Source organism: Syngnathoides biaculeatus, chromosome 2 (assembly GCF_019802595.1).
Source record: "Syngnathoides biaculeatus isolate LvHL_M chromosome 2, ASM1980259v1, whole genome shotgun sequence".
Lineage (NCBI taxonomy): Eukaryota > Metazoa > Chordata > Actinopteri > Syngnathiformes > Syngnathidae > Syngnathoides > Syngnathoides biaculeatus.
The window spans coordinates 2,684,348-2,705,052 of NC_084641.1; the positions used below are offsets into that span (position 1 = coordinate 2,684,348).

The 20,705-nt window shown below is 44.4% G+C and overlaps 1 protein-coding gene across 2 annotated transcripts in view; it reads left to right on the forward strand.

The window, feature by feature from the left end:
• The window catches only part of LOC133496873 (neuron navigator 1-like), a 70,731-nt gene that overhangs the window by 45,082 nt on the left and 4,944 nt on the right, over positions 1-20,705 (forward strand). The window contains exons 7-24 of one of the 2 annotated variants that reach the window (XM_061812938.1): positions 6,184-6,322; positions 8,441-8,744; positions 10,926-11,691; positions 12,285-12,785; positions 13,144-13,185; positions 13,310-13,461; positions 13,672-13,854; positions 14,448-14,527; positions 14,826-14,903; positions 16,399-16,482; positions 17,120-17,228; positions 17,312-17,433; positions 18,230-18,414; positions 18,485-18,647; positions 18,722-18,914; positions 19,587-19,675; positions 19,749-19,847; positions 19,930-20,101. In XM_061812938.1, the coding sequence (XP_061668922.1) occupies positions 6,184-6,322; positions 8,441-8,744; positions 10,926-11,691; positions 12,285-12,785; positions 13,144-13,185; positions 13,310-13,461; positions 13,672-13,854; positions 14,448-14,527; positions 14,826-14,903; positions 16,399-16,482; positions 17,120-17,228; positions 17,312-17,433; positions 18,230-18,414; positions 18,485-18,647; positions 18,722-18,914; positions 19,587-19,675; positions 19,749-19,847; positions 19,930-20,101 (3,461 nt within the window). The remainder of the gene's footprint in view (positions 1-6,183; positions 6,323-8,440; positions 8,745-10,925; positions 11,692-12,284; positions 12,786-13,143; positions 13,186-13,309; positions 13,462-13,671; positions 13,855-14,447; positions 14,528-14,825; positions 14,904-16,398; positions 16,483-17,119; positions 17,229-17,311; positions 17,434-18,229; positions 18,415-18,484; positions 18,648-18,721; positions 18,915-19,586; positions 19,676-19,748; positions 19,848-19,929; positions 20,102-20,705) is intronic. The other variant, XM_061812946.1, reaches the window with a different exon arrangement.

A 20,705-nucleotide genomic window follows, 5' to 3' on the forward strand; every position in this document is an offset into this window, starting at 1 on the left:
TGCTGTCGGGGTCACACCCGTCATTTGTCCCCTTTGACGCTCACTGATGGAAGTGCCTCGGACCACCTTGCCGTTGAGGCCAGTGGCCCGTTCCTTTTCTGTTGGCAGAAGGAATTAGCAGTAATTAAACTCATTAACTCCAGCCTGCGCTCTAATCCCCTGCAATGTCCAAATACTTTGTACGTACGTTGGATTATTTCTGTCACATTGTCTCCCTTGCACCAATGCGGTAATGCTGACAAGGAAGTTTTTTTCTCACCTGTGTGAATGCTCAGAGGCTGCAGTTTGAATTGTCTCCTGATTTACTGTTAGTATTCAACGATACAACTCGTCTGAGAATGTGGAGCGGCGTAACAAATTAAAAGCCGTTTTAATGAGTGGATTGTGGCTTATTGCGCACAAGTGGCCCGAACAACTAGTCAGCGCTGTGGCATTTTTTTAATAGTCGTTTATTAGCAATCTGCAATGACTGCACAGCCGCAATCCATGCTGGCGTTTCTGTGGGATTAGCAGCCCGTGTTTCTAGACAGCAGCACTTCAACTGTGGTCAATCAAACGGAGTTCTGATGATGACCACGTCATACGTTGCCGGTACTGGCTTCGGATGTCAGAGTTTGAGGTTTCCAATATCGAATCTTTAATATATGCAAGACCTTCTGGCTGGATTCTTTACAGGCTTATGTGGAGCTGTGGTGATGCATCACAAAATACAGAGGAACACATGTAGTATCTGCAATACATTTAAAATACTCACATACTGTGTGCTAACAAGGGAACTGTTTGGTCGGGTCTCATTTTGCACACGATTTATTTGGTTTCAAAAATGAACGCGACCGGATGGTGTGTTACGCCCATGCGCAAGTCTGTTTCCTCGCGATAGCAGCCGAAGTGGTCCAAGAACTCATGTTGTTCACCATCTGTGTACCCCAGCTCTGGACATTAAGTCGGAAATGGTAAAAGTGCATCTGAATGTTGTAGCACCTTTTCGGTCGTTGCACTAATCGATAATTCGATTCTTAAGCAACGTGTCTGGTGAGAAATCAAAAGACTTCAGCAGCTCTCCCCTCTCCGTCTCTCATCCGGTTGGTGGGTGCCAATCTGGCAGTGCCCCTTTTTTCCATTTGATTGAAAAGGCATCAGCGCAACCAGGAAGCCATCTGATTTAGCCATTTTGGGTTGGGCCATGTGACATTGTGGATTTTATTAGGAGTGGAACTTTCCTGTCTGCTGTAGACGTGTGCACAGTCTTTCCATACATTTGCGCAACTGGGTGGGAGGGGACTGATTTAACAGTATATTGGCAGAATCTTTTAAAAGATTAGCAGGTTGCACAAACTATTGTCCATTTTTATACAATGTTTGTTTGTTTACAATGTCATTTGTTGGCTATATAGTTGACTCCTTGTGCCTTTAATTGTCCAGAACCACACATAACACAGTGCAACAAATTTTTCTCATTTATTCATTAAATGGAACTTCTTATCAGCTACTTCCAGCCACATGTATGTGCAGAATGGACAAGTTCAATTTAGAAGAACTTGTGCAGGAGCACTTGTTTTGTCTGAGCAGCATTCCTCTGCACTTCATTTCAACACAGCCTTCATTTTAAGCGCAACGAGGGAGAGGAGCATTTACCGCTCTCTCACAATCCGCCCCAAAGAACGACCGCACGCACTGAGATAAGAAATTAGCTTCGTGCTCGCATAGCGGAGGAACAAAGAGGCTTGCTAATGGAAGCGCAGAGCATTTAGCTCAGCAGATAGTCGACTTCTGTGTGTGATGTGCGAGGCACAGTCATGGTGAGCATGTCTGCACTGCGTGTAGGCTGGAACAACTGTTGGCCATCAATCTGCAAAACTGGAAAAGCAGCGAAACCATTTGAAATAATTCCCAGTCGTAACTTTTGCCAGCACGGCTGAAATCAACTTTTAACAGGAAATGAAGTGACAAATAATATACGTCAAGCTGAGATACTGTTTTCATCTTGAGTTTCAGCCAACAACAATCGTCACTATTCTGATCAACGTTTAGTCAGGTCTTTGCAGGGATATTTGTGTTTTTCTTCTTAATATAATCTATGTATCGCCTCAATGTGACTGTTTCTCTGGAGTGATTGCACACACCAAGAAAATTTGCAGTAAATGCTGCTGAACGAGTTCATGTTGTTGCCTTCGAGAGACGTCAGAGTGAGCCCTTTGGCAGCCGAAACTCATTTGGGATTAATTAGGGTCCTCGTTAATGGCCGCGCTTGACACTTCAATGCTGTCGTTACGTAGTTTCGTGCATGCAGTGTCTTTCATCCCATCTCTGCATGGAACTGCGAGGGGATCTTCTTGCAGAACTGTTCTGAGGATGTTGGTATGCTATAATATTTGCAAGGTAGAGTGAAGGTGAGGCTTGCTCCTGGTACAATTGGGATTTGGGTGGAAATATTCGAGGGAGAGCTCACTGGACTCAGACACATGGTGTCTTGTGAAGAAGAGAAGTTTCTCCATGTCGTCAAGAGCACTTCCCGTCTTCCCATTCTCCTTTTTACGCTTTTAAAACATTTCCTCTCTCTCGACACACCACTTCTCATGACTTAAGATATTCTTTTTTTTTTTTTTTTTTTTTTGGCGTGCGCCCCTGTTTCAGGCATTCTTTTGTCAAGAGTTGATGGAAGTCGGCGGAGCTAGCTGCTGCATGTTGATGGGTATGGATGGATATCCGCTCTTGGCAGGCAAATGGAATTCCTTTTCAGTATGTCACAAAAAGTCCGGTCATGGGAAGATTAAGATGTTTATCTTTTAAGGATTTTGTTGTGTTTGCCATTTGCAAATCGCAGAAGTGAACAGTATGTATCGAAGATGGATTAAACTTCATTTGTGCAGAGCAAAGTTGAAAGCGGTTCTTCCGTAGTTCAGGTCTGAAATTTTTTTGTTCATTTGTGCCCATTTATGCGGTTATTGTTTCAATGGTGAATTAATGAGTGTATTTCTGTTACATTGAAGCACCCTTGATAGAACATGTCTGGTTATGCATCATAATTATTACATTATCTTTAACCAAACAAAAATATTTTAAATTGTGCTTTTATCATTGACCAACAAAGTTTTGCACATTTGTGCACAAACTAAAGAGGGAAAATAAAAATGTGGATGGGAGCAAAGGTTGCTACCTTCCATTTACTTCTTTTTGTTGTTGTTGTTAAGAACAAATATTAGATTTGCTCTGTTAAATAGTTACATTCCGCTAGCCTTTTTTTAAAAAAAATCTCTTGTTGCTTATGTGATCTGTAGAATTGTTTTAGTTTGTCAGGTACATTCTTGCCTTGGGCACTGTCACGAGACTCTGTTCAACCAATCCGACATGACCAACAGTGACATTTGACTCCATTTTCCCAATCAAATAGATTCAGGCAGTCACATGACCACCAGTGTCTGCCTCAAAACGTCCACATTTCAGTTTACAACAACTTCACTTTGAATTTGTGTAAATTATTAAATGTATTCATTTAAGACCATTTCTTCTGGTTGAACTTTTCTTAGTTTCTTTGATCAGAATTTAATTTATCATGGGATTAGTTTTATAGCAATTTTGTCGGGCAATATCGGAATTTGGACACAGTCACTCACCAGCTACTTAGTTGTTGAGGTGTTTTTGTCACCAAATTGTTATGCTTACTTACGTCATCATTCAGTGGGCTACTTTTTCATTTAATTGAGTTATTGTTCTAGTAACTGCACGTTAGGATCATTTTTGGCTGCACTATCATGCCTCGAGCTAAATGTCGCAAGGATGTTGGACCAGCTTTTGTGTAAATGATATTGTTGGTTTGGTGCCCATTTTTCCTCATCCTTGTTATCCTGGCGGTGTTTTGCGTTGTTTGACTTTGTCTCTGAGTTGAGCTGAATTGACACAAACCAGCTCAGTGAGTGTTGTGTCTGTTTGCGCCGAATAAACAAGTATTGCTTCATACAGCTGCTGCTGGTGTGGCAGTGGTGATAAACCACAGCTGCACGTCCCACACGGAGGTTTATCCTCCATCAGCGAGTGTCGAATGAGGAAAGAATGACATATTCATATGTTGGGGAAGTCTCTGAGGGGGTAGGAGGGGGAGAAGGGTTCAACATTGGTGGAGTTTTTTAAAACAGTAATGCCGTATAAAAATCCCACAGATTCGACATGAGAAGGAACCACTTCAGTTCCCCGCTCAAGAGTCTGCGGCAACCCAAACTCAAACCAGGCGACGACTCCATCACTCAACACAGAAATGATCCAAAATTGAACTCCATACTTGTTTGAATTTAGAATGCGCCGCTGTACCCAAAATGCTCTGTAGATTAATGCTACTGCGTACCGGCAACATGGCAACCCTTTGAGTTGCTCTGTTCTTTTTTGTGTCAAAAATAGGGCCAGACAGGGTGGGCTTTAACCCCACCCCCCACCCCCAATGGCTCTCATCAGAACCCCCCAGGCTGCGCTGCGACCCATACAGGCACTCAACCGGAAGGCCCTTGTATTACATGTATAACAGTATATACAGTATGACCTTATTAGGACCCCCCAACTCTTTCCTGTAAGAGCAGCCTAACTTAATGACCCAAACGAGGGCACATCCTCACCCCTGAGTTTTCAAAAATGACCCACCCCCCGCATATACCACAAAGCTGTTTTTTGTTGTTGTTGTTGTTTCTTTGCATCATCACAATCACCACTTTGGACCAGTTGCCGGATTCAATTTAGTTGAGGATTTTGTCCGATTCGATCAGTCAACTTGCATGTGTCAGGATTTTTACCGCAGTCGCTTTGGAGAGGAAACAAACCCTTGTCCGAGCGCACTTCCAACTGGCGCCTGTAATTGTAGGTGCGATGGTGTGTATGTGCAGCACACATGTATATATTCTTAGTGCTATTTTTGTGCAAGTAGGCTGAGATTCTGTTGACTTTAAGTGCCTGCGGTGCCAGCAGGGTGGAAGTTGGATGCTGCGTGTATGAGGAGAAGTGAGCCACGAGTCGGCTATGAATATTTCATCGAAGAAAAACAGGAAGGCAGCGAGTCGGTTGCTACCATAACTGAGCTAGTGCCTTTTTCGATGTACTACTTTAATATGTCGCATTTTGTCAATGTTGAAGAACGATTCAAACTTCATGTGTCACCTGCGAAATCAGTGATGGAACAGTTCAATTCTTAATAGCTTAACTGAAATTCAAGACAACAAATGAGCACCTGGTCTGAGATTGAAAAAAGATGCCGTATAAGTGTTGGAACATGTTGAATGGAATTTTCCATGTACGCCACATGGATCGTATCAAGAGGAAACTTTGACATTCTCACCCTGCACAACCGTCAGGCCTCACTATTCGCTGGAGTTAAGGACCAATCCAACACCAACGTTGGATATTTCTCAGTCAGGGTTGCAGCTCTGAAAACGTTGGGAAATGTCCACGTGAATAGTTTGAACCCTAAAAACAGCCAAACACCATCATACACAATCACCCTTTGAAAATAGAAAGGGCTTGAAATTGCACTGGAAGCGTGAGAATGGAGGGATGTATTTTGACACTTGTACGCCATGAAAAAATGTATGACTCTCCTGTTTGCCATCTCCCATTGTATTACATTTTTGACCCAGTGATACATATGAGCTCATTTTCTTAAACCCTCATTATCATTAGCTGGGAACTTACGTGACCTGTCTTACGTTCCGCAGCTATCAGTTACCTGTCGATGAGTTTCTAATTCCTACCGTTGCCGCTAGCAATCCCAACCTTTCTCTGCATCGCCTTGAGAAGTTTGGCAGCCTGCATTCTCCGTTGTTTTCCACTCTACCAGGATTCCTCTTCTCTGCCTGTCAGACTGAAATCTTCAGTCAAGCTACTGTTCGCCGACAGCCGTTTATCAATGCTAGCTAGGCCTTCGGTAGCACGGTAGCTTAGAAACAGCATGGGTGGGATCGGGGGGGGGGTTGTTTGGCGGCACTTTGGGGCGTGACAGAAAGAGCACAAAAATATATTCAAGCCCACACTTTGGTTCTACTAAATGGTGACTCGTCGTGGTCCGCTGTGCAATGGGTAGCAAATGTCATTCAATGATATCAATCTGAAGCGTAACCAGGATGTGACGTTAAAGTCTTTTTTTAAGAATTCCAAACCACCACGCAAGTGTCAGCACGATCTCGACCAAGCGTTTTTGTCTTCCAGCTGGGATGAGAGCAGCTCCATTAGCAGCGGCCTGAGTGACGGCTCGGACAACCTGAGTTCCGAGGAGTTCATCACAAGCCCCACCCTCAACTCGCTCCCTTCCACCCCCATTGGCTCCCGCAGGAACTCAGCCGTTGTGGTAAGCAAGGCATGCTGGCGCTCCAACACACACATGGCGCACACGGGCCATCTGTGTGAGCATTGATTAAGGTGATAATCCCCCAAGGTGCTGATTAACGCGTTGTACACGTGGCGTGTGTACGTAGAGTGCACGCACTTTTACACAGAAGTAGCAGCAGGTTGCAGTGCTCAGACACAGAACCTCGTTGAAGTATTGTGCGCTCATAATGGAGAACACAACCATTATGGGGTGTTCCCAACTTTTTAATTTTTAAAATTTTAAACTTTTAAATTTATGTGGTTGCAAGTATTAGCGATGGCTCTGACGTTGTGGGTGATGCTTTAGTCCAGATCAGCCTGAAATTTACAAAATTTCATTCTTTCCCAAGATTGCAGATGACCATGGCACCCTGTAGAAGTGTTAATAATGTTTTAGCCCTGACAATTTTATTGTTTTTGCAGTCTAATGTGACTCAAGACATAAATGTAATGGTCATGTACAATTACATTTGATTGGCACGGTCAGAGTGTATCAATTTATGTAACAACGTAACAATATTTCATCCATTTATTGTGGTTATACAGATACAGTATATCTCGATAAATTATGATATGGTGGAATATTTTTTAATAGTCATACTGTACATTTTGTACTTTGATCAAACATTGAGATAGTACTTTTCAGAGGGCAGATGCCTCCATAATTTATAATTTTTCATTTGTTTATAACATAATATTCTTCTTTCTAGAGGTGGTAAGTTTTGTTTGCTGTAAGCTAAAATCATCAAAATTATACATGTATATTTTTGAGAAAAATCATTAAATATTTCACTCTGTGTGCAATGCAATTCTATAAGTTTGACTTTTGAAGTTGAATGGCCTATCTAAATTGGGCTTTTGATGCTATTTAAATTTTTTGGAAGTACATTTTATCCATTTTATCTTTTACGCTGCCAGATTGTGTGATGTAGGTTACACCTCCACAGTGTGCTTAACGCCGACGCTGCAGTGGGATATTTGAGGGGGCTGGAGTGAAAAGCAGGAAAACGGGATACGGGGTAACCATAGCAACAGCACTGCAGGGAGGCTGAGAGTGCAACTCTTTGTCTTGTCCTTTACGTGAAGGACAGGTCTCTAGCACACACGGGACCATCTGCAATCCGGCATTCGGGCCAGTTAGCCAGAAGAACCCGCAGGGCGTCTCCCTTCGTGCCTTATTGCTGGAGTCATGGAAACCATTATGGCCCCATTACCATGGCAACCACGCATCCCTTCTTCATTGTGGTCCATATCATCTAATGTACACGCAGCGGCCTCACTTCTCATTCGTGGGCTGCTGTTGTTTTTGTGTCTGTAGAATGTTTTTATCCCTCATCTCCAACGGAGCACTCAATCAACATCGCTTGTGCTCGACAGGAAAAGCAAACGGAGAATGGCAAAGAAATTGAAGAAAGTGGGACAAAGGGTTGAAGGAAAGGAGTAACATAACTTTTTTTAAATGGCGGACAACTACTGACGTAGGAAAGATGGATTTGCTTACATGGATGTGGCTGTGTGTGGGGGTGGGGTTGGTGGTCGGGGGGTTCCTTCCGCCTCTCCGCAGGGTCTATTAACTTTTAATAAAAAAAAAAAAAAAGGAATCCGGCCTGAGTCCATATGAGGGTGCAACTGCTTCAACTGTCACACACAACACGTTGTCAGCGGAAATGTGTGTGCACGAGATTGTGTGCGCGCACTCTTAACGTACACCGACAAGGTGATCGGGCAAAGCTCTCCATGGCGCCAACTTATCCCAATCGTTTCAACGTTGATTGCCGTCAGACTTGTTAAACCAGAATGCGACGTGTCCGTTGTAAGTGACACCTGCTGCACGGGAGCTTTTTGCTGCCTGAGGCTGTTTTCAGTTACACTCTCTCTGACGCGTGGAGCATTTGTATTGCGGCTTTAGATACGCCTGACTTGGATGCAGTATTCATATTTTCTCCTTGGACTTTGTCTGACACACAGGAACTACAAAAAGTCTACACAGTACCTTGGTTGGGGATCACTGCATTATGGCAACACAGGCACAAAAAAGGATCAAAATATTTTCTCCCAACCAGTTATGTTTGTTGATCAGGTCTATCTGTCTTTGTAGATGCGCACAGATGCGGAGAAAAGATCACTGGTGGAAAGTGGACTCTCGTGGGACAGCGACAATACCAAAGCCGGCCGCAAGAGTCTGGGCAGCGGCACCTATGACACGGGAAGCCTCAAGTCCGAATCGGCCAATAAGTGGAAAAAAGCGAGGCCTCAGGTGGAAGGTCACGAAGGTGCAAAGGGCGAACTGAAGAAACCGCAAAGCCTGGGCCACGGGAATGCGTTCAAGAAGGGTAGAAACCCACCAGTGGCAGTCACCTCCCCGATCACGCACACGCCTCAGAGTGGCCTGAAGGTGGCAGGTAAGTTCACAATTGCGCATGAATGCAGCACACTGCCGCATTTGTCTGGCTTGGTATTCTGTACTCTGCCAGTCTCACAGCCACACATCGCGACCGACACACTCGCTGTCTTTGTCCACGCACATTCACCCGCAGCTGCAGCCCACCCTCTGGGCCTTTAGAGGGGGTGCCATGCATCAAACGCCCATTGCCACCCACTCCCTTCCTGCCAGCCAAGCACACACACACGCGCACACTGAAAAACTGTTTTTCTTCTTCCCGTTGCCTGTCCTGCTATATCTGCGCTTGTTGTTGAACAAATTTGTATATAAAACTATGTATTGTATTTGTGAGTATACAGGGCATGTTTGAGATTGCCCTGACACAAAAATATCTGACCCGTCACTTGCACAATCATGGATATTGTGCAGCTCTTTCCTAAGCACACGTCAGTGTGTGATCTATGTTAAAGGGGGTATGCACGCAAGAAGCAGCTCTGTTCCAGTCTCTGAAGGAAGTCTTTTTATAATCATTACAGGAAAGCTTCATATGGAAAGTACAGTTCTTTCCACGACCATCTGCAACGTTGTGCACCATCTTGTCTACGTGGCTGCCATTGATGAGGTCGTTAAGACTATGTCACAAAGTTCAATTATTTGGTAATCTTTTCGTTTCAGAAGTCAAACAGGTGTTAATTCCTGTCATTTTTCACAATGAAGTAATGAAAGTGGAGAAAATGCATCAAGGGTTTGAATGAGTTTGTGGAATTGATTCCAAGGCATTATTTGGGGGCCAGCACTTGATGATTTAATAACGGTAATTTTGTTTCTCCCCATAGCCAATCAAGAGCACTTGATTGAATGCCCACCCCTGGTAAATAAAGCATTGCAGGTTTAATTTGCAATGTTTAATGTGCCTGTATTCCCAAAATAACAAATGGTTCTCCATTTGTTCTCTCCATGTCAAACTGTTCAATGAGGTTATTTTTTCATGTACCAGTAAAATAAAATAACTGGGCCTGGGATAAACCACATCCTTTTGTATTCAGCTCGAAAGTGTCAGCTTTGAGTGAATGTTAACTTCTGTTAATCACACAAACATCTAAACAAATTGTGGCACTGGGAACGGCTGATCTTTCTTAAATCTCTTTTTTTTTTTTTTTTTTTTTTTTTTTTTGGCAACAGAAAGGAGTTGTGAATTGCAGGAACCTGTACATGGCCCTTTATTAAGATGTTTGTGCGGTTTATATGTACAGTATACCTTAATTTTGTGCCCTGCGAGTCGCTAGCATCCAGTTCACGGTGAACCCCGCCTCCTGTTCGATGAGAGCTGGGGCAGGTTCCGGCACTCCCGCAACTTTTGTAAGGATAAGCAGCTCAGAAAATGGATGGATGGAGCTTCCTTAATTCTATCAATGCACAATGTAAATGTGCTCTTGTCAGACAATAGATTGAATTTATGACTTTACAGGACATGAAGCCAATTTTCACATTTATAAAGGCAGTAAAAAACATGATGCATCATATTTCTATATGCGCAATTAACTGGGATATGTGAGTGGTCTTCTGTGCGTGTGTGTGTCGCGGTTTTAAAAATACCCCTAAGTGACTCCAGATGGCCCCCGGCTGCACGCGGTGGGTCTCATTCAACAGCGGTTTTAGTGTGTTAATGTATTGTCTATAAACCTCTCTAATAACTCCCATTGGATACAAATTAAAAGCCATTAGAACGTTGAGAGTTTTCACTCGTGCGGCCAAGGCTCGCTAGCTCTCGTTGACTCATCAACATTTTTCACATCATAACTTTCATGCCAGTCTTGCTAATTTGCCACTTGGGACACTGGCCGAATCCTGGACCTTTCTTGCAGATTTCTTGTCGACAACAATGCAGAAGTTCATTTTGACAGCGTTCCGTAGACATCTGTGGCCACAGACACGCTTTGCTAAAGTGAGCAGCAGTTTTCCACAAGCAGATCACCGCAGCTGTGACACACACACATTACTGGAAAGCTAGAGAAAAATTTTGGAGAGTTGATGGAAAAGAGGAGTAAGTCCATGATAAGAAGGTGGCTGTGAGTCAGGTCTACGCACTATCGGTCTGCTTTGGTTTCATCAGCAGACAGTCTAATATGCTTTGCTTGGACTCGTTCAGCATACCGGGCAGTTTTTCAGGCATTTGTCTTTCTTTGTTTTCCTTCTTTAGGTACAGTGAAGACGGACGGGAAGCCGTCAGATAAATCCCGATTAGCGGTGAAAAACTCCAGTCTTCAACGCTCTTCTTCTGATGCCGGGAAAGATCAGCATCAGCGGAATGGGAACGCTTCTTGCGAGCAACGTAAACCTCCATCAGGTCTTGCCAGGCCATCGACCGGAGGCAACTTTGGTTTCAAAAAGCCCACGTCCGGTAACAGCGCTTCAGCCACCATGAGTGCAGGTGGTAACATTCCCAAGACATCTGGTATTCCTGTCAAACCAGCTGCAGGTGGACGGAAGACGAGTCTGGATGTCTCGAACAGTGATCAGAGTGGCTTTTTGTCTCCGACTGCCAGAACGTCCCTCCAGTACCGCTCTTTGCCCCGCCCAGCCAAGACAAGTACCTTGACTCTAACCCGGCCGAGCTCAGCACGCCCGGTGAGCAGCACGACGGACGCAGGTTTCGGGCTGAACAAGCCCTCCTCTACGGCCCTCCCGGGCCCGAGGCTGAAAGAGCAGGCCGGATTCGGTTTTGGAGCGGGCGGGTTGAGTAAAACGTCCGGTCGGGCGATCCCGAGTCCTGTCAATCAAACAGACAGAGAGAAGGAGAAGGAACGAGCCAAAGCTAAAGCCGTCGTGTCGGACTCCGAGTGCGGAGCTGGTTCTTCGAAGGGGACTCGAACACAAAGTGCTTCAGAGAGCGGAGGAAGGCTGCAGGGGCTGAGACCCCCCGGCGGCAACAAAGGCACAGATCTACCCTCATCCTCCGCTCACAGGTGCTTCAGATTGTAAACCTGTGACTCCCAACCGCTGCGTTGAAACACATTCGTGTGGCATGAGATCCACAAGTTAATGCCCTCAAAATTATTTTCTATTGAGTACAAATTGGTGGCACGGTGGAGGCAACTGGTTAGATCATTAGCCTCACAGTTCTGAGGATCAGGGTTCAAGTCCTGGCATTGCCTTTGTGGAATTTGCTTGTTCTTTCCGTGCCTGCGTGGGTTTTCTACGGGAACTCTTGGTTCCTTCCACATCCCAAAAACACGCATTCATTGGGGAGTCTAAATTGCCCCCATTGCTATTCCACTGGATGGCAGAAGGTATTGTTAACCTGTTGCCATTCAAAATACAAAATAATAGGCTAAATAAGATCAAGTTTCACACAAAGTAAGAATGTAAATTGAGACCACATCATCATTATTTCACTGTATGTATTTTTTGTGACATTGTTGGTTGGTGGCATGGAATTTTTCTGATCTTAAATATTTTCCATGGCTGAGTAAAGTTTGGGGAACAAAATATACAGTACATGCTGCAATTCTGTCAACTACTGAGAAGTAGGAATATGAATTTGTGTGATCATCTGTAGGTTGTCCGGATCACGCAGCCTGACGAAGCCTCCGTCCGCTTCCCATCTTGACAAGCTGAACTCCAACAACCTGGAGGTCATTGGCGCTCAGGGTTCTTTGCCTCCCAAGGTTCCTCCTTACTCAAAGCTTCAAGAACCGGCCAGCTCCACCAGCTCCTGCCTCACGCCTAGCCCCACCCCTTCGCTCAACGTCAACTCTTCAGCCTGCTTCTCAGGCTCGGGGATTGGCTTGGGGCCTCGGCAAGTTACTTCTCTCGGGGTGAAGGGGAGCACCGGGAGCACCTCTCCGCTGCTCTACCCTCGAGTGTCTGGGCTGCATCGCAGCATGGAGTCCCTGCCTTTCCAGATGAGCGTGGCATCAGAGCTGCAGCACAGAGGCCGCGAGAAGTTCACCAGAGGCTGCAGCTCCATTGAGCCCGGAGACAAAGATGGACTTGAAAACAGAGCCCATCACGCTAGCTGGAGCTCGGGAAGTGAAGCATCCATGACCGAGATAGACAAGTGAGTCTGAGCAATGCGCATCTTGGAGAATATGAGCAGTACACTTTTGAGTTACTCTGAAATGTGACATCATCTCGAAATTAGCTGCGGAATTGCGTTGGGTAGATGACTTACAATTGTTGTTCAAGAATAATATAGTAGCTTATATCAGTGATTAAGTGAGATACCAAGTCAACACTACTTCATCTGTACACACTGAGACTGCAAGCCTATTATCACCAGAGGTCTATTTTCAGTATTGTACTCTTCCCAGTGACGTCATAATTGTTGGTGAAATGCAGTCGTCTGCTAGATTTACTGATTTGTGTGTCTTCCCAACTAGTTGCCAGGTTAAATAATATCATTTTGTTGCCCACAGTTCTCAGAAGGACAGAAACACTCTGCCAAAGAAAGGATTAAGGTAAGCGTATGGAAGTATCCATGTGTTCTGCACGAAAAAAATAACTTCAAAGGATGTCATTTTAAAACACTTCATAAGTGTACCCTGGAATAAATAGTTCTGCCTTTGTCATCTGTGCGTGTAGTTTCAGCAGTGCCTCCCACGTTGATTTTGATGGAAAAGAGAAAGGAGAGCGCAGACACTCTCATATGATTCTGAGCATGGCCGACTCACAAACTCTTCCGATGCTGTCGTCCTCGCCCACGTCGTTGTCCCGCTCCTCCATCAACAGCACAGGTGTGTCGAGCCAATTTCACGTACAAATATTTTATTCATATAGGCCCGCCTCTACAAGAGCTCAGCAGCCACATTGCAGAATACAAATTCCGCCTCACGCAGGAGCCGTTTGACGTATTCTGCATTTGCGACGATTATCTTTGAGGGTGCATTGAAACATTGTCCGGTAATCGAGTGGGAAGTGACCGTTCCCTACTTGCGCTTCACTAGTGCCGAGTCCACTAAGTGGACCTCCTAGGATGACCCGATCCAACAGCATCCCGACCCAAGACGCCTCCATCGAGCTGTACGCGGCGTCCCCGCTCGGAAGCACATTATCGCTGGCCGAACGCCCCCGCAGTTTAGCAATGGTTCGTTCTGGCTCCTTCAGGGACAAGGACATGCATGATGAAGGCAAGTCAGCAGCACCATATGCAGTACTGACAGCATATACTCCATACTGTACATATTGACACTGACATATTTGGCTTTTGGGTGGAATTTTGCTAAGAACATCAACAACAAAAAAAAACACTGGAACCTTTGCAGGTGAGGATAATTTGACTTTTTCTTAAACTGTGACCGGACACGGCCAACCGTTTTGTGATTTAGTACTTTTTGCGCAACTTGGTGTTTCCCAAAAAGGGGCTGAATAGCCAGCTCGACATGACGTCTGACCCATGTATTGTACAAAAACCTTCCGAGGATGCCCACTTCTCTACCTTTGTGTGACTCATGCTGTCTCTGTTGCAGACTGTTGATGACACACTGCTCAAAATCCGTTTTTAGGCTTTAACTTTATCTCATTTTACATTGTGAGCGTCACCAGGTAGCACAAATTCTGACACAACCCCGAAATATGTTGGTCAATTCACAGACTGAATTTGAGACTTAAATTTCACTCAGAATTCAAATGTCTTAAAGTGTTTGGAGTTGTTTATATAGAGTAAATGTGTCTAAATCTCGGCCTAATTTCCTTGGTGATTCCCCAAATTGTGTGTGTTTAGTTCATGGGTCTGTCATCTCCCTGGCGTCCAACGGCTCGTCCAGCTACTCGTCGGTGAGTGGGAATGCCATTCAGTCACAGGTAGCTAAAAATGTGCCCCTTCGTCTTCCTCTTCTTCCTCCCCCTTTCCTCTCTTGCTTCCCTCAAGGATGTTCCGTTCCCTTGCTAACTATCAACCATTTTCTTCCCACTGCATGCAAAGGCAGAGGAAAGGATACAGGGAGAGGTGTGTGTTTTTTCTCCCCGCTGCTCAGTCGCTTTCCATCCCTGTCGTGTGATGAGAACAAATCTGTCTTTCATTTCGCAAATCCCTCATTGAAAATGGTGTTTGTGGAACATGAGCCACGTCAACACTTTGAACCAATTTTCCCCATCTCAGCAAATCCGGAAGTTGAGGAGAGAGTTGGAGTCTTCCCAGGAAAAGGTGTCCAACCTGACCACACAGCTGTCCGCAAACGTGAGCACTCCCAAAATGAATTCTACTGAATTAAAATCATTGAATTAAGATTGCCTCAAATCCAGCTACCATGTATTCCAAACCACTTTATTCATGCTAAAGATTCCTTAAGACAACACGGATTTTAAGACCAAAAATAACTTACAAATAGTTTGAAGTAAGGCTGCTTCATACAACAAAGCAGATATGGCTGATATGACCTTCAAATAAAATTTAAATCAGTTTTCAATTCATTTCTTTGATTTGTTTGTTTTTTCTCCTGATACCAACAAAGCTTTGAAGCAATTTAATCCAGCAAGTATTTTTTTCCCCAAGCAGTGACTTTTAAAAAATTAATAATTAAAAAAGTTTCAAAACATTAATGTAAACACAGTCCTTAGTAAATTAACTTTTGAAATGTATAACAATGTCAAATCATAATATGAGCGGTCAACGTTCATGAAGAGTAACACCCCCCCCGCAGCTTATGTGCTGGTGAGACAGTCGACCTCGGCAAAATACTTGGACAGCAGCTTGGAAACGGATACCCAACATAAATCGCTGTTTTTGCGTCGAGTACGTAGGCAGAATGTCTAGCGTGACTGAGTCCTGCGTTGCCTTCCATAACGGATGCCAGCCAGCACAGCGCGACTGTGCCTCAACCTCCCTCCCTGACCACTTGAAAGCCGCACGAGCCACTGCGTTGGCGGCTATGACTTTCGCCTCATGGGCCCGACTCCAGTGTAGGATGACCACCAGTTCCACTTCATCCGAGTGCCCCTTTTTTCCCGCAGAAAGCAAATGATTCGCATCACCTGTCCTGTTTTTTTTTTTTAAAGTCGGTAGTCCCTTTTTTGAAAAAATTAGGTTGTTAAATATAGAACTAAGAAGTCACCAATATGGCAACACTGACTATGCAGTTGTGAACTATCTTCATGTTGTTAGTGCAAGAAGTGCACATCAGAAGACATGCCACAAAACAGAAGCCACAAATTTAAAAAAAAAAAAAAATCGTCATGACAAATACACTCAAATTAAACTATAATCATAACGTAACACCACCATGCACATCCTCATGCACATTTGTGACTTTGCGTTCTCCTGCTGTCAAAATAATGAAAACAACTCTGTGATCAGTTCAGAGTAAGCCATATCCCTTACTACAATAATAGTAATGCATTTATTTAATATAGCTCTTTTAAAGGGTATTCAATGACACCGTAGAAATATTTCAATGTTTGGGAAAAAATTGCAAACAAAATAAAAAATGAAAACAGGATTAAAACTTGTCAGATTTACACATTAACTTGGAATGGTGGGTTTTCATTTGTGATTTAAACATGAATTAAGATCAAAGGGTGTATGATCTGAACCTCGTGGGACTAAACACTTTGACATCAATGACGTTTTTGTGTTTTGCAAACAACGACCGTATTTTTATGGATCATGTCACAGATCAAATGTTTTGACTTCAGTATTCTGATTCTGATTGCCATTCTTGTATTTCTTCAAACAGGCGAATCTGGTGGCTGCCTTTGAGCAAAGTCTTGCCCTGATGACCACCCGACTGCAGAGTCTGTCGTTAAGCCACGAACAGAAGGTACCCAACGACACGCTGACGCGCGCGAGTTTGAATTCCGGTTGCATTTCCTCACTGGGCCCACGCGCTCGGCAGTCGGCGCCTTTGCCGTGCTTTAATGACTGCCTGCACCGAAGAAGAATGCGGGTTTGAGACCCTCGCGGCACTCGGAATCTGACTTGGGCTCAGGGGATCAGGGAAAGAAAAAGCTCACTGAAGCCTCGATTAGTTTGCGTGCGCACACCACATTCCGACATTCGTCCAGCCACGTACGGCGTGGAGTGTGAATAAAGCGATCAGAGCTGGAGGCGCTGTGAGTTGAAATGTGAGGAGTCTCTGGTGGCGTTTCATGCCTTGCCGCTCACGCTGAAAGGCCCGTCTAGACCGCTCCACAACAAGCTTTTGTTGTTGGTGCCAGCCCAGTGACCTGTGCAGTCCAGCCAGGACAAGATGGGTTAGATCCAGGTTTAGAGTGCGCTGTGGAGAACGTCAGCACACAATAAGCAGCACTGTATGGGGCTTGACTCTTTGAACCTTTGACACAGTCACATTTGAGGATCAAGCCTCACTCGCCCCCCGCTGTTTTTTTTTTTTTTTTACTGGAACAACACGAGACATTCCTCTTCCTATAGGAATCCTCCTTTTTATGTATGTGTAGGACACAGAACTGATGGAGTTGCGGGAGACCATCGAGGCCCTGAAGGCCAAAAATGATGAAGCGCAGGCCGTCATACATGGAGCCTTAAACCATCCAGACAGCGAGAAAGGTTGAAAACTACCGAAACTCTGATGTCGTAACCGCTTCCTGTGCCCCTTTGAATATTTGCCTGATACTGTGTGTTTTCCCCAGACTTGCACATTCGTCGACAGAACTCGTGCGAAAGCCTCTCCAGCCTCAACAGTTTGACCAGTTTGTCAAGCGTTGGCAGCTTGAAGGACCACGATGCCAAGAAGAAGAAGAAAAAGAGCTGGGTAAGAAATGTCCTTGGAAAACTCATCTTGAAAATGCACCGGAAATGCAGATGGAGTGAAGACTCTCCGTAACTTCCCAGGCTAAACGTTGCTCCTCCCCATCATACAAAGCGTGTTTCTCGTTATGCATCACTCCGACATACTTGCTCTTATCGATCTGCACCCGCGCTTCTCCATTGAAAATACCATCCTCTGTTTAATTATCATTTTTTTTAAATGGCAACCAGTTGTTGGAGCCATGCTCGTCTTGCTTCTTGACTACTGTCACAGTACTCATCAGCAAGGCAGCAAACGCCACCTCAAAAAGCCGTTTGTGCTCCCCTTTCAGGAAATAAATGAGTGTTTTTTGCGTGCGTGAAGGTTGCGCCGCCATTTTCAACACTTTTACATTGGTCAACAATATGTAAAAAAAATAAACCACTTGACCAATTGTATCGATCTGTGAACAGAGACAATAATGATGCCAGATAGTGATGATGGTCGCTGTGGTGTGCAACACATACGGGATGATAATGATTAATAAAATGAAAATAAATCAATTAAACATTCATCTCGTGTATTGAATTGGACACTAACCAATACCTAAGTTCGCTCACCTTGTACCAGATGTAACTAAAACGTCCATTTAAGCAGTTTTGGACAGGCTGATTGGCGTTCGTTTGAGTCTATAGAGAGCCGGCTCACTGGTGTGGCAGTCGCAGATTGTTTTTCCTTTGAATTCCTCAGCAATAAAATCAAACACCCCCCCCCGAGTTTGTTAGTTTGACTGGCTGCGTGTGGTCCTGCGTCCCCCTAGCTGAGAAGCTCCTTCAACAAGGCCTTCAGCATCAAGAAAGGCACCAAAACCTGCTCGGACATCGAAGAAATCGTCACTCCCGACTCCTCAGCTCCAAACTCCCCCAAGATGCTGCACGAAGGGGTGGATGTAGGAGAGAACCTGTCTTTGTCCCTCAAAACTTCCACGTCTGACATCTCTTCTAAGTAAGAAATGAAAGTTAATCTGGAGTTTTACGGGGACCACTTGACCTGTGTTCTGTTCCCTTCCCTCAAGGATTTTGGGGATAACGGAGGAGGAAGAAGGCGACGAGAGAGCGGTGTCAGAGCTTCGTTCAGAACTCTGGGAGAAAGAGAGAGAGCTGACAGACATCCGGTTGGAGGCTTTAAACTCGGCACATCAACTGGAACAGCTCAGAGACGCCATGGACAGCATGGAGGTCGGCTTGGCCCGGAAAGAACGCCACGGGCACATAACTTTGAATTTGTTTGAATCCCAACGGTTGTGTTCCAGTCAACCGTGGAGAGCCTGAAGGCGGAGAACGACCATCTGAAAATCGGAAGTCAGTATCACGGAGGGGCTTCTGGTCCCACCTCGTCCACCTCGCAGCCTTCAGGCCTGGCCTCCTTCTCGGGACCATCGCTGAGGCAGCCCGTGTCCCTCAGCAAGTCCTTCACCCTCAGTCTGCATGACTGCAAAGGTCCAGGTGGGTGACAACCACAGATCCAGCATTGTGAAACTGTCGGTCATGTGTCTCAATGTCTGTGTTATACTGCCCCTGGTGGCCAGCGCACATACAGCAGAAGGCGCACGGAGCAAAAATTGGGACAAAAACCCTTTTGTTCGATTTAACTGTGGCATTGGAGATTGTTTTTAGAAACTACAATGTAACATTATGCAATGATATTTTTCCAAATAATACCACATTTTATTTTATTTTTAGGGAGTTTGGGGTGGGAATAAAATTTGGATCTAAAGATACTCCCCATTCACAATTTCAGAAATGAATTCATATATTTCGGACAAGTGGGAAAAAAATTCATATTCGATTTGAAAAAAGTGTACAAATACTTTCATCAGTTATGCTTAACCAGGTTTCATCCAATTGGGAAGTACAATATGATGTGAAAAAAGCAATTTAATATTTTGGCCATCTCTTCAGATAAGGTTGTAATTATTTGTGTTATTGTATGATCATATGCTGTACCATTTCTATTCTTTTGAGCCGTAGAAAAGTGGATTTCAAAGAACGGGTCAATGCAAATCGAGCTTTCGTACCTTTGTGAAGAAAAAAGTATGCATTTCTTGTTGGCTCATGCTGGACTGTGCGAGTGTACTTAATGAGTTCCATTATTTGTTTTGGTCCTGTGCCCTTTAGAAGTGTCTCCAAGCAACATGTTCAGTGTTTCGTCTCAGCTGGAGGAGGCGTGCGCACAAGTGCTGGTTTGCTTCACCGATCAAACGGAGGTAAAGACACGCCTGCGTAGCTTCCACGGCCACTTCTTGCTCTTGACCAACTGCAGTCGTCATTTCTCTGTAGGAGCACAAACAGCTGCAAGAGCATTACCTGGGCTCCGTGATGATTGGCGAGAGGACCGAATGGGCGTATCTGGACTCCATGATTGCCAAGACATTCAGAGTAAGTCCACGCAAGGCTGTGCGTGGCCGTTGTAGATGCTTCAACGCGTTAATGCGACTCATTCTGGGTCTTTGTCGCTCAGGAGTACCTGGCTCAGGTGGACCCGACAGCCAGTTTGGGGCTGAACTGTGATTCGCTACACATGTACGAGCTGACCCAGGGAGCGCTGAGGGTTATAGGAGGAGACAAACCTCACGTGTCACCATATCGAAGTCTGAGCGGCAGTCGGCCTCAGATCTTTGTCACCTTGAAAGGTTCGGAGCACCAAAGGTGGACCATACTAACCTCCGCCAATGGGCGAAAGGTTTCATAAAGTACCACATTCCTGCAGTGGGTGAGGCTTGGGCCAGGTGCATCTCAATAGATGAAGAGATATATTTATTTTAGTAGTTTGTTTCAAAAAGCTAAATCGACGTGCATTCATTAAACACATAGAAAAATACATTCAAGAAGACAAACTTTTGAAAGGAAAAGTAAGTAGCAAGTAATTTGGGTTTTCATGAGGTGTAACTATAATTACGAAAATCGTAGAAAAGGAAAATGTGGAGTATTTTACTTTGTGTAGTGAATCTACAGTATATAATGTACAATTTTGAAAAAAAATTAAGGAAAAAAATGAAAGGTTTAATTTTATTTTCCACAATTTTACTCAAGTACTACCATGATGACCGACATTAATCCATTCATGGCCAGGGTGGCAATTTTTTGCCTTATTGAGATAAAATTCTCCTAACAGGCCACAATCAAGAAAATAACACTTGTTTTTTTATTTATAGTTAAGTTATATGATAATGATTATATTATAATTATAATTATTATAATATTATAATTAATTATAATCTCGCCCCAAAAATCTAA